General features: G+C 38.0%; 1 protein-coding gene across 8 annotated transcripts in view; it reads left to right on the top strand.

Moving 5' to 3' along the window:
- The window catches only part of R3HCC1L (R3H domain and coiled-coil containing 1 like), a 102,854-nt gene that overhangs the window by 40,211 nt on the left and 48,486 nt on the right, over positions 1 to 14,157 (top strand). For 6 of the 8 annotated variants that reach the window (XM_072626860.1, XM_072626825.1, XM_072626865.1 and 3 more), the window contains one exon: positions 11,936 to 13,746. In XM_072626860.1, the coding sequence (XP_072482961.1) occupies positions 11,950 to 13,746 (1,797 nt within the window). In that variant the 5' untranslated portion in view covers positions 11,936 to 11,949. Of the gene's footprint in view, positions 1 to 10,838; positions 10,887 to 11,935; positions 13,747 to 14,157 lie in introns of all 8 variants that reach the window. The other 2 variants (XM_072626829.1, XM_072626857.1) reach the window with 1 other exon arrangement.

Raw genomic sequence — 14,157 nt, forward strand, 5'->3', positions numbered from 1 at the left:
TAGCATTTGGCTTCATTTTAGTGTTTGGTTTTTTTACTTTACATTATTGTTAATCATTTGTGTATAATGTTCTTGTGGTTCTGCTTTCTTCACTTTGCATCAGTTTATACAAGTCCTCTCATGTTCCTCTGAATTCTTCATATTACTCATTTCTTATGACTCAGTAGTGTTCGTATATGTTCATATACTACAATTTGTTCAGCTCTTTCCTAGTAGATGGCACCCATTTTGTTTTCAGGTTTATTTCTTTTTTGCTACCATAAAAATTATTGCTATAGATATTTTGGTATATATGAAGCCTTTTTGTCTGTCTTTGGTCAAACATAGTTGTAGAATCTCTGGCTTGGAGAGTATAAACATTTTGTGACTTTTCTTGCTTATTTCCAAATAGTTTTCCAGCCTGGTTGGATCAATTCACATTCACAACTCTCCCAAAAATGTTGTTTTGTATGCCTGGTTTTCTGTAGCCCTTCTTGTATTGACAATTTATAATCTTTGTCATTTTTGGTAATTTACTGGATGTGAAGTGTGACAAGGGAGTATTTAATTTGAATTTCACTTGTTATTAGTGATTTGGAACAGCCTTTCTTATGGTTGTGGACAATTTGTGATATTTTTTCTTTTAAAACCTCTTTATAACCTTTGACCATTTTTTCTATTTAGGAAATGCATGTATTTGTGTTGATTTCTTATCCGTCTAGGATGTAAAATTTTATTTGATTCAGAATTCTTTTTTTCCCCCAACTGACAGTTTTCCATAGCCTTATTGATGTTACTTGTGCAGAAGCCCTTTTATGCAGCCATATTTGTCTGGTTTTTTTTATGATCATTTCTGTCCCTTCTTTGGTTACAGATTCTTTCCCTAGCTCTAATTGTGATTATATTCTCATCTATTTTTTTTTTTTAATGTTGTAGCCTATTATGTTTAAGTTACACTGTGGCACTATTCTTGTAGAAGTCAGTTACTGGGACCAGCAGTGAATTAAAGGGGAGGATCATTTGTAGATATTTTCTTCTCATTGCTTTGGGAAGAAAAATAAATGGTGAGACCAGTACTGAGTAACACATATGGTACCAAATATGTGTCATGGAATGGAGACAGGAAGAGATTATCTACAGAAACTTTTTTTAATGATCTTCTTCTCTAAAGGTGGTGATTAGAAGGCCAGCTTTTAGAAAAATCAGAGAAGTAGGTAAGGAAATATGGTATGTTAATCTAAGGCTTAACGTTCAGTGTCAGGCATAGCAAATTCAGAGATTCTCTAGAGGACTATGCAATATTAACCTCATTCTTTGGTCTCTTTTGTTTAAGGCTAATTTGAATATGAGTACATATACTCGTTCTTGAGAGGTGGCGTGACTTAGTGCAGAGATGTCAAGCAACAGCTACCCCAGCCAGATTAAAATGTCAAAAGAAATAAAAATACAGTACAACATAGATAATGCTGATTTGTGGTTTTCCAAGTCTACATAGAGCCAGCAGGGCACAGTTTCTATTTGAGTTTGACACCATTGGCTTAGTTAGTGGATGGAGAGGTGACCTCAGAGTCAGGAAGACCTGAGTTGAAGTCCTACCCTGACACATTGCAACTCTGGGACTTTGGACAAGTTATTTACCTCTCAATGCCTGAATCATCTCTCAGAATATAAATTAAACTGAGCAGATACCAAACTACATTGGTAGAGAATTTTCTTCATTGGAGTTCCTTATTCCAGTATAATCACAGGTCTGAATAACAATAACCCTAGCCCTTACATCCAGTCTGTTGTATGTTTATTTAATCATACCAAATTGTTTCCCACGTACTTAAACTTGTACAACTTCTTTCAATTGTTTGCAAAATGGGTAAAGTTAAAAAAAAATGAGTGTTAGTTTTCTGCTGCTAATTGGAAATTATTAGTTCTCAGAAATAAATGAGTTGTTGGTAATTTTAAATGTCTGGCCCTAATTTAAACCCTTAGTTTGACCAGAGTAAATGGACTTTCTACTCCTAGATCGATAACTGTGTTAGTGTGTTTATACATGTAGAGCAAATATCATATGGGCCAAAGAATGAGTACTAATTGTAAATGGTTTAGGGAAATGACTATTGTGGGGAATAATTGATGATTGGAGACAGAGAAGAAGCATGATGACAAAGGATTTGGTAGGACATTCTAAGATATCTCCTCTATCTTCTTCCCACTGCCCTTATTGTTCTAATATACCCCAGTAAAGTGCCTTTCCCATCCCCAAACAATTCACTTCTGGCATCAGAGATCTGGGGCATCATATGGACTGGAGCAGCTCTAGAAGATCTGAACTGAACTATTTCTTAGTCAAAACTTTCTTACCTATATAGGGTTTAGACCCATGATAGGCCAGGCTCATTGTGATTCTCGCCAGAACTAGTGAAACTTTTGAGAGAAGTCCCACACTTTTATATCATCCATTCTGACTTCTAGCAGTACTCTAGGTCTATGTCTTTATGCTTTTAATTTATAACCAGACCAACATTCCTGCTAAAATCATCTACTTCATTCTTTCTTACCTCTTTATGCTTACAAAATGAAGGAATTCTCAGTGATCCCATTTAAACAGTCACAAAAGATTGTTGAAGATCTATTAAATGTTCAGTATACTAACTACTACTTGTATACCTCAGATTCTCTATGTAGGTAAATTCATAATATTGAATATTTGACCCCAATTTTGACCCCAGTTTTTCCATTTTCTCAGTCTTGTTTTTTTTTATTGTTTGAATCTTTATTCCAAAAGCATTTAAGATTTTTGCTACATATAGTAGCACTTCATTTATCTGGCAACCTCAGCTGTTCAGAACCTAGCCAAAAACTAGGAAGGAAGGAAAGAGAAAAGAACTCTGACGACTCAAAAAATAGATGTCAAAATGTCTGTCTTCATCTCTTGCTTCATTTGAGACATGCTGGCATAGCAGCTGGAGTCTTGGACCTGAAGGCAAGAAGACCTAGGTTCAGATTCTACCTCTGACACTGACAGAGTGACCAGAGGCAAATCACTTAATCTCTCTGAGCCTCAGTTTTCTCATCTGTAAAATGCGGAGAATAATAACTAGAGTACTTCCCTCACAGGTTGTTGCGAGTGTCAAATGAAGACCAGGTATGTAAATCAGTTTGCAAATCTAAAGCATAATATTTATATGACACTGGTATTGTTATTGTCCCCTTAAACTCCTGAATTTATTTATGAAAATTCTACTCAGGTTTTGTTTACTGTTGAGGTCACCACCATCCTTTCAGTCACTCAGGTTCATCTCCTTAGTGTCATCCTCTCTTCCTCACTCTCGCTCATTCTGAATGTCATATCCAGTCTGTTGTCAGGCCTTGTCAGTTTTACTCTCACAACATCCTTCATCCATGTTTGCTTCTCTTCACTCTCACAAGTTGATACCCTGGGGCAGGCCCTCATTCCCTCACCCCTGGACCACTGCAACAGCCGCTGGTGGGTCTCTCCTCAGTCCTCCATCCTCCACTCAGCTGCCAAAGTGATCTTCTAGAGCACAGCTCTGCCTTTGTTATGCATTGTGACCCCACTGTGAGTTAGTCTAATTTTTCCTCGAAAGTTATCAATACACCTTCTTTGAGACTCGGTAGGCACAGGGGCATAAAGGCCCTGATTGCTGGTTGTTTCATCAACATGGGTGAATTTGGCCCAGCAGCTCCACACAGCTTGATCAAATTGATGCTTGTTGAATATCCTTCCACTATGGCGCAGAAAATCTTTTTTTGTTAACTGATACATGATCTTCAAGTGTCTCATTTTGTTCCCATATCAAACTTAAACTACCTGAAGACTGGCCAGGACACCCACCTGCTCAGTTAACTCAGCTGGCTCTTTGTGATTCCCAAGATCAAATATACAGCAGTCTATTTGACATTGAAAGCTCTTAAAAGCCAGACCCCTTCCTACCTTCCCAGTTTTCCCCCTTGACTCCTCTCCAAGAATTCTATAGTCTTACTAGCCTGGCTGACATGCTTTCCTTTGCACACGACCCTCCATTTCCACACTCTATACCTTTTCACAACTGGCCTCCCCCTCCCCCTCCCCCCATACTTGGAATGTTCTCCCTTCTCACCTTCTTCTCTGGGCTTTCTTTGCTTTCTTTGAGACTCCCATCAAATCCCACCTTCTACAGGAGGCCTTTCCTATTCCTTCTCCCCCAGTGTTTTCCTTCAGAGGCTGCCTTCCATCTATCCTGTTTGTATCTTATACATGCACAGTTCTTCATACACTGTCTCCTCCCGGGCAGGCACCCTGTGTTTGCCCATCTTTGTGACTGCATGCTTAGCATAGTGCTGGACACATTGTGAGCATTTAGTTAATGCTTGTTGACTGACTAATTATGGTTCTTCCAACCACAGCAGATTAGAAGATGAGGGAATTAGAAGTGAGGGTAGTGAGCTACAGCAGTCAGGTAAACTTGATAACTACACTAACTGGCAGCTGATAGTAAAGAGAGGAGGTGGAAGAATTTTATAGATGGGTATAGCTCTTCAAAGACACAGCTAGGTGGATCAGTGGAAAGAGTGCTGGGCCCAGAGTCAGGGAGATCTGAGTTCAAATACAGTTTCAGACACTCACTAGCTATGTGACCCTGGACAAGTCACTTAACCCTTGTTTGCCTTAATCTACTGGAGAAGGAAATGGCAAACTACTCCATATCTTTGGCCAAGAAAACCCCATGGGGGTCTTGAAGAATCAGGCACGACTGAACAACTGTACAACAACAGGTTGTCAGAAGCATATAATGAGGGTGGCAGATAGCTCTGTATATATACCTCACCAGGTTTCTTTGGTGTATCACTGCATTATTGCTGTGTAGTTTAATGATTGATGGTTGTAATGATGACTGAGTCATTAAGAAAAAGTTGAATTTATATTCAGAATATTTTGTTGAAGGAAAAGTTTTCACCAAAATAAAGTTGGATGTTTTTAAAAAGATTTTAAGCTATTTCCAAATGGTGCTAGATAATTAGAAGTTAATATAGGCTCAGAATTAAGGTGGATTATTAACTGGAATTTCTTCCTTGTCAAATGTCTCATAGCCAGTATTTGTAGGACTAGGAATAATTATATGTCATAAAAATTGCATTGAATTTGCAGTCAAGTTATTTGCTTAATGCTAGGACCTATTTCTAGTGCTACACACATCTCTTAAATTTCCCGTTCTATTTTCAAAGTCTCGTGGTTGAACTATCCATAAATATGACATTCATAGTATTTAGAGCTGAAAGGGACCTTATGTCATCTTGGTCAATACCTTTATTTTACAGATTAGGAAACTTGGAATACATAAAGGCTCTGAATTTGTCCAAAGTCACACAGATTTAAGTAGCAGAGCTGGGATTTGAACCCAGGATAAATGAGATCTCTACCACCCTGTGCATATTAAGAACTATTTCTGAATCTCCTTAAATTACTTTGGGGAAAGTTAATGTTATGTGTTTTTGGAGAGCTGCAATTTTTCTTAGTATCACCCAAGTGCTACACCACTGAATACAAGTGAGCTGAATTGTAGCAAGTTGTTTGTTAAAATAAATACGTTGGTTGGTTGAAGCTTCTTTCTTGTAGCACCTTCACTTATCCCTTTACAATGACTCTTCCCCTCCTCTATCTACTCCATCCACCCCTTCAAATAGAACTATTGTTTGTAATGAAGAAATATTTCTAAGCAAAGCAAATGACCACATTTATTCTGTTTGGCTTTGTAGATCCTCATTCTCATTAAAATCACATCTTGACAAGAAAAAGAAGGCACACTTCACCATTATTCTTTGGAAGTTGATTGATTTTTACATTGATGAAAGTCCTGATCTCTTTTCCTTGTATTTCTATGGTCATTGTGTAGTTTGTTTTCCTAGTACTCCGGCCGACTTCACACTGCATCAGTTCGTACAGGTTTTCTCAAGTTTCTCAGAATTTTTCATATTCCTTGTTTATTTTGGCTAAATAGTTTTTCACTATATTCACCTGACACTATTTCTTCAGCCACTTTTTAATCTATAGGCACCCACATTGCCTTCAGTCGGTTGTTAGCTACTGCAAACACTGCTGATACACATATTTTGTATGTGCAGGATCTTTTCCCTCCATCTTTGGCTTCTCTGTGTTTTATGCCCAGGAATAGAATTTTTGGGTTATTCAACAGTTAACAAAAGGAAGTTTATTTAGTTATCGCCTAAGAAGGATATAGCGTTTACCTTGGGTAGACCTTGACCTTTCCCCTTCACTTCTTTCGTATGAAAATCAGTCTTTGGTCAGCAGGGTAGAGTATGGTAACTTGAGAGCTCCTTGGAAATCTACCAAGTCTGAAGGGTCCCATGGTGGGGTATAGAGGGGAGTCTTATACATCAAGGAACTAGAAAACCTTGTTAATATGGCCTGAGGAAGGTCCTACCACATTTAGGTGGTTTCAGTTTTAGACACCTGAACTAATCAAATGTTGGAAACAGCTTCCTTGATTTTTAAGGAACGAACCACCTTAACTTGCAATGGTGGAGGCAGGCTGACCTATCCCAGGAAGTGGTCCAGTTTGAGTATTTACTCAGGAATTAAGTAAGTGTTTGGTAACTTGGGGTTTTCTTTGACAGTCACGAACTGATCTGCTTCTCTGAGGCTATACAACAATAACTTTCATAGCACAAAAGATGCTCAAATTGATCCAGTCTCTCTGAGGCAGTACACCAGACTATTCTCTGCAATGTAGTGGTTTGAATAGGCCTTTTACTCTCACCATTCAGCTCCCTGTTATGGACCTAGTTTATACAATCCTTTAGTTAATTAAGGTGTTCTAAATAAGTTCTAAAAGTGTCTGCACAACTCCAGTGTCTACATCTCATCTTAAAGTATCTTTGCAGAGAAGGCCCAGGGCAGTCTCCTACTTCTCTTAAAAACTTGAGTGTTACAAGTTACTGACTTTATGCTATTGATCTAAAATATAATAATAAATTTTCCATAACCTCTTTTGAACAGAAGTAAGAGCACACTACTCCTAAGCAGACAGAAATTATTCTGTTTTTTCGAGTGTGAAATATCTCATTGTATTAACTGGTGCAAGTGCATTTATGGAAGGATGCGTTAAGAAAACTACAGCAGAATCAGTTGTGGTTCATTAACAGATTCCATAGTTATTTAAATGTGAAGTCATATCTCTGCTGTCCAAGTAGAATCTTTCCTATTATTATGCCCCAGAGGAGTGCCTCCATGGAGTATTAGCATTAAGCTTGCTTTAAAGTGAGCCTCCTATGCAAAAGAAGGGCACTTTTGTAGTGTCTTATTTCTGCATGAGTCTTTGAGATGTTGGGATAGAGGATCTTGATAATATAAAAAGAATGTATAGCATTGTGCATTCTCCAGGGTTTTTTTTTCTCCCAGAGATGTCTTTTAAAAAAAATCTGACTAGGTTTCATACACTCTTCAGATTGCTTTTATGTTTTCCTTTCCCTTACATATACCATTATTTATATCAATATTTCTTAACCTTTTTAATATCTCCTAAGCACACTCAAAAAAAAAAAACAACAAAAAACTTACACCCTACCAATTCTTGCTTCTTTTCTTTCAGTGTCCTAATTCAGTTCCTACTCCTGAACTCCATCCATTCTTGGTTGTCAGCACTAGTCCTTCAGTTGTTGTTGTTGTTTCCCAGTTGTTAAAAACATTTTTATTCAAAGTTGTGAGTCCCAAATTCTATCCTTTTTTTCCTTCCCTCCCTCCTTACCACCTTCTCTGAGATGGTAAGCAATCAAATATAGGTTATATACATGTGCAATTATGTAAAACATTTCCATATTAGTAATTTTGTACAAGACAACTTGAATAAAAGAAACAAAATGAAAGAAAGTGAAAAATAGCATTCTTCAGTCTGTATTCAATCAATATCATTTCTTTCTCTGGAAGTGGATAGTACGCTTCATCATTAATCCTTTGGGATTGTCTTGTATAGCTGAGGATAGCTGAGTCATTCATAGTTCATCGAACAATATTGCTGTTATTGTGTACAACATTCTCCTGGTTCTGTTCACTTCACTATACATCAGTTCATGTAAGTCTTCCCAGGTTTTTCTGAAATCATGCTGCTTGCCATTTCTTATAACACAATAATATTCCATTACAATCATATGCCACAGCTTGTTTAGCCACTCCCCAGGTGATGGGCATCCCTTTGATTTCTAATTCTTAGCCACTACAAAAAGAGCTGCTGTAAATATTTTTGTACAGATAGGTCCTTTTCCCTTTTTTTTGAATGTCTTTGGGATGTGAACCTAGCAGTAGTATTGCTGGATCAAAAGAGTATGCATAGTTTTATAGCTCTCCAGAATGGTTAGATCAGTTCACAACTCCACCAGCAGTGCATTAGTGTCCTAGTTTCCCCACACCCCCTCCAACATCCAATATTTTCCTTTTTTGTCATATTAGCCACTCTGATAGGTGTGAGGTGGTACCTCAGAATTGTTTTCATTTGCATTTCTCTGATCAATACAGTAGTCCTTTTTAATAGCATCTTTTGGCCCAACACCACCAGTTGGAACCTTGGAGTATCCCTAGTTCATTTATATGTGTCATTGTTGTGAATGTATTGTTCAAATTCCTATCTACTCAAGAACTAGCAGTGCAAATTTGTTAATCGTAATGATTGTTTTCATTTAGAGCTATTGTTTATAAATTAATTAAGTTCCTTCCCTTTTTGGAAGACTCATAGAACATCCATTACCTCAAAGAGAACATCATAAACTCCTTTTCTCCCTTGTGTAAATGCCTTGGCCTTTAAACAGCAGTGACCAGTCAAGGTGAACAAGAGTGAGGAACTTAACCATGAGTTCATTCAACAAGTACTTAGTGAATGCTTGTTGTATGCTAGGTGGAGGGGAAGATAAAAAATTTAGATAAGACATGATCCCTGCCAATTTCTCAGCATACCCTGACCATTTTTCAAAGAAGAATTTATCAGTGAAGATAAAGGGAAGAGTGTGGTATAGTGGAGAAAGTGCTGAACTTGGAGTCAGGAAGATCTGAATGTGAGTCTACCCAAGACACTTCATAACCGCATAACTTTGCATCATTCTCTGAGCCTCAGTTTCTTCTTTTGTAAAATAACAGTGTTGGACCTGATGACCTTTGAGCTGCCTTTCTGTGAGCTAAGATTGGAAACATTTGGCTAGAAAGTAGTACATGGGAAAAATACCTGGGAGTTCTAGGTTATTGAAAACTCAATGAGGCAGTGGTATGTGTGACAGAATGTCCAAAAATTCTATTCCGTTTTAGGCTGTCTAAAAAGAATGCAACATCCAGTAGGAGAAAGGTGAAAGTCCTATTGTACTTTGCTCCAGTCAGACTACTTCTGGAGTCTTTTGTCCTTTGATTGGTATGACATTTTAGAAAGGATATAGGCAAGCTAGAGCATGTGCAGAGGAGGGAAGCCACAGTGATGAGGGGACTGGAAAAGCATCACGGAAACACTGGAGTTATTTACCCTGGAGAAGAAAAGACTTGTGTGTTTGGAGTGGGGGGGGAGAGGAGAGAGGAGAACTATAAAGGCTGTCATTTTGATGATGATTATTTTGAGGAGAAGAATGAAGACCAGTAGGTAGGAGTTATAGGAATGCCGATTTCAGTTTAATATGAAAGGCCCTTTTCCCACCAAAATAGTGCTTCCGAGTTGTAAGTTCCTTATATCTGAAGTTGTTCAAGCAGAGGCTGAATGACTGCTTGTCAGTTATGTTGTAGAAGAGTTATGCATATAGGAGTGGGACTAGGTGATTTTTAAAGTCTCTTCCAATTCAAGATTATATGGTTCTATTGACTGTTACATCTGCTTTTCTGGTAATAGACCGACATTTGTCATCCGGCCTGTGCCAAAAAACTACGAAGGCTGATTGAGATGACTGGGCAATAGATTCTGTAAGGAATACAGTCCTGAACTTGATCAGCACAAGGAAAATATTTAAGAAAGATTTTAAGCTTGTGATCTTGGAAGAAGCAGATGCTGTGACCTAGATTGCTCTGAAGCAAGTGAGATTCAGAAATTTACCATTAACACCAGTTCTACCAAATGTACCCTCCATTGCTAATGAAGCAATAGAAACACAGGGAAATTAAATTACATTCTCCAAGTCACCCTATTAATTTTGGAATTTCTAAGGTTATGATTCCTAAGTTATCCTATAGACCAGTTAGTTCCTCAGGTTTACTGTTGTCAGATGTATCATTGTTGTAATGTTATTAATTATGAAAAAAGACTAGTGAAAAAATGTTTGAGCTGATCAAAAGAGTGTGTATGTGTATGTATTTAGTTTATCTGTAAGACTGCTGTAGACTTACAGATAAGAACCAAGTACAGTACTAATATCTTGCATTTATGCATTACTTTTCCACTGGGAACCTATTATTGGAAAAAGGAAATGATTCTTTTACCTGTTTTGAGGTACTTCAGAAAGAAGTTGCTTTTATATCCCCTGAAGGTGATTTAAATAAGAATGATTTATCGCATGATTTATTTAACACGTAATTTATCCAGGATAAAACAGTATTTTTTAAAACTATTTATACAGCAAGCTAACTGACCAGCTCCCACAAATATTCTTCATAGAACTTTTATATCTATTGTATTACTAAAAAGAAAAGTTTTGTGGGTTTTTTTTCTTTTAAAATAGAACATGAACTTTGAACATTCCTATCAAAATTCTGCACCATTTGGTCATACCCTCATTTTCTGTCTTTATTTCTTCCCTTACACTTTCTCATGTACTTCATTCTAGCTAAAATATCTTCTTCTAATGTCTTATAACTCCTTGTTTCTGAACTTTGGCCCATCTTACAGGGTTGCCTTGTCACACCTCAGAAGGGAAGAACAGAAGAGAAGAAATAGGTAGGAAACATAGGGGGAGTACTTTATCCCCACCTAGTTAAATTCCCCTGATGGGTAATGTCAGAAGTGGAAGTAGAAAGTGGGCTTTGGATAGTGATGATTTTACCATTCCCTACATATTCAGCCTGTCTTCTGTCCTCCTTTCTTTCCCTAACCCACCCCAGTTCTGTTATTATACCATGTACAAAAAATCCATAGAGGTCACACTCCAAGTTTTATTTATAGACTGCTGCCTGCTTCTTTGGTCAGTAAAATTCAAAGATCTGGGTTCCTATCCCCACCTTTGAGCCTTACTTGCTATGTTTTTGGGCAAGTCATCTAACCTCTCTAAGCCTCAGGTTCCTTATCTATTAAATGAGTTGGTGAGACTAAATGACTTCTAAGATACCTTTCAACCCGAAGTCTGGAATCCTTTACAATATCCTCTCTGTCAGTTAGTTTACAGCTGAAAGCTCACTCTTTTTATGAAGTTTTCCTTGATTAACCCTTTCTGTTTTCCAGCCCATGAATGTAATTAATAATAGTTCATTCTTGTTGATCTTTTTTTTTATCTTGTCCTTTTGCAAGGGCAAGTCTTGGGTCTGTTTGGTAATATATAACCCCTAAGCACCTAGAGCATGATTTCATTCCTTGGTGACGCCCACTCTTCTCCCAATATGGATCTGTTATAGCCATGAGTAAAGTAAATTGTTGAAAAGTTGGGAGAACCATCGAAGAAGAAGTGTTTTTTAATGTTGTGAACAGGAAGTATAAAATAAGACAAAGGAATTTTGAAAAGAAAAATAAAGGAAATCAGAGGTGTAATTCATGGGCTCATAGATTATTTTGGAATGTGCTTTTCTTGATTGTGTAACTAATTAATTCTTTTCCAGGGTAATTTCACCCTCACCCCCACCCTACTCCTGGCAATTTGCATTTCTATAAATAAGTCATTGACCTTAAGTTAGTAAACCACCACCCCAACCCTGAGTGAGGGAAAAAACATATAACTTTGCTATATATCTAGTAGCTAATTAATGTGAACTAAGTAATTCTTTTTCTTCATGCAGATTGCGGTGGCATCATGCAGCCTGATATTGAAAAATGCAGACCTCGGGCCAGAAAGCCAGATATGGCCCTTTATGTACCCAAAGCCCGCAGAGGTTCAGTGCTTCCCATATCAAGTCATCAGGAAATGAGCTATAATCATCTGAATGCTGTAGTGAAGCAAGGGCAAGAAGAAAGTCATCTGCCCTCAAAGAATGATGTCTTCGGAGTCAGTTCTGAACTTCAAAGACCTATTAGTAATCCTAGCAGACAAGACCACAAGGCCAGGGATGGAAAGAGACCTAATTCAAAATCAAAAAAAGGCACATACTTGAATGAAAGAAACAGAGGAAAATTCCATACTCAAAAGGGAAGCCCAGAGTCCAAAGAAATATTCAACAAAAATCAACAAAAGATTCCAAATCCTAGTAGCTTTTCCAAAGTATCTTCACAAATGCATTTTAAACCAAAGAAAGAAGAGAAATTTACAGATTCCCAAACCAGCAATATGACACAATCTAGTACAGAAACCTGTGAGACTCAGGCTTCCAGTAAACCATTCCAAAGTGTGAAATTATGTGATTTCAGAAAGGAAGAACTAAGTGGGATGAGATATGCAGAAGGAGACTTGAAAAACAGTGTTAGTACTGATTGTAAGGTAGTAGAGATGGTAGCTAGTTCTCAGTTTTCAGATGAACTGGTAGATTGCAGTTCTCTTTTGAATCCTGACCATGTGCTGACACCCACACAGCTAAACTCACATTCTGAAATTGTGCAAGAAGTTATCCATACAACAGGTGGCATACTGAAGCCCACCACTGAAGACATAAAAAACATTGCTACCCAGGGGAGCCCAGAGAGTGTCACTGATCAAGCATGTGCAGACAGCAAACCTAAGAATGTCAGTGACTTAACTGATCCAGTGTTTCTCAGCAGCATAGCTGGCATCTTGGATCAGACAAGTATAGATAGCATATCTGGGGTTGGGGATCGTATCTCTGACCATGTGCACATAGTCAGTATATTAGAGAATGCCAATGACATTGTGGATTCAACGAGTATGAGTGGAGAGTCTGAGAAGAATGGTGACCCTGCTGATGATTCGCATGTGTGCTATGAGCCTGATAATTTAAGTGACCTTGCTGATGAGGCATCTACAGATAGTGAGCTGGAGGATGACAGTGACATCACTAAGCAGGCATGTATGAGCATTACAGATGGTATATTTGATGAGACATCTGTGGGCAGCACCTCAACAATTGTGGGTGGAATCACTGAACAGGCTTGTAGCAGCATAAACAGTTTGCTAGACTGTATGGGAGTGAGTACTTACATAACTCCTCTTCCAGTAGCTAAGACCTTAGAGTATGGGAATGAAAACTCAAGCAACTTGACAGTTTGTACAGACGGTTATACTGAAGATACTTCATCCAATTATCAGGAGTCAATGGGAGGACTAACAAAGGCCTTGTCAGATTGTACCTCTTTAATACCTATAAAGAAGGAAACATCCAGCCATCATGGTTCCTGTTTAGACTCTGAGCTCTACATGTTAAATAGGACAAAATTACTTTCCAACAAGGCCTTGAGCAGTGATCTGGGTTGTGCAGATGGCATCACAGAGTCTTTGAATAATCTAAGAACTGGTGAAGAGTTCAAAACAGGTGAGGAAGATGACTCTGGGAAAGTAGAATATACTATTTCTTCAGACAGACAATTGGAACTGAAAGCTCCTAATCCTTCCTCCAGTGATGGAAATGCTCCTACAGAGGAGAGCTGGGATTCTTTGTTTAACGATGATGGAGACTGCCTGGATCCACGACTTCTAGAAGAGGTATGTTTAGATGAAATCAATGAATCTGAGGGTGTCTGTGAGTCTGAGACTTTTCAGGCAAAGTGTGGTATACATCTATGCTAACACAAAGTGATACTTATAGACTTAAAATGACAAAGGTTCAAAAAAATCTATCTACTAGGTTTTTTAAATAAAATCCATAGAATATAGCTTTGATACAGTTAGCCATTACCTGTGGAACTTGATGAAGAATGTTAAAGAATCAGGAATTCAATGCTGTACGGTAGTTGCCTATTTGGGAGAGACAGAGGAACTTTATTGAAGAGAATAAGTCTATAGGGACAAAATGAATATCAAGTTGCCCCTGTTCAGGATCATGAGTTTTCAGAGGTATACCCCTACCTAGCTCATTCCCATCTGTTATCCTAATTGGTTCTGCAGAAACATGAC

Source organism: Notamacropus eugenii, chromosome 1, assembly GCF_028372415.1.
Source record: "Notamacropus eugenii isolate mMacEug1 chromosome 1, mMacEug1.pri_v2, whole genome shotgun sequence".
Lineage (NCBI taxonomy): Eukaryota > Metazoa > Chordata > Mammalia > Diprotodontia > Macropodidae > Notamacropus > Notamacropus eugenii.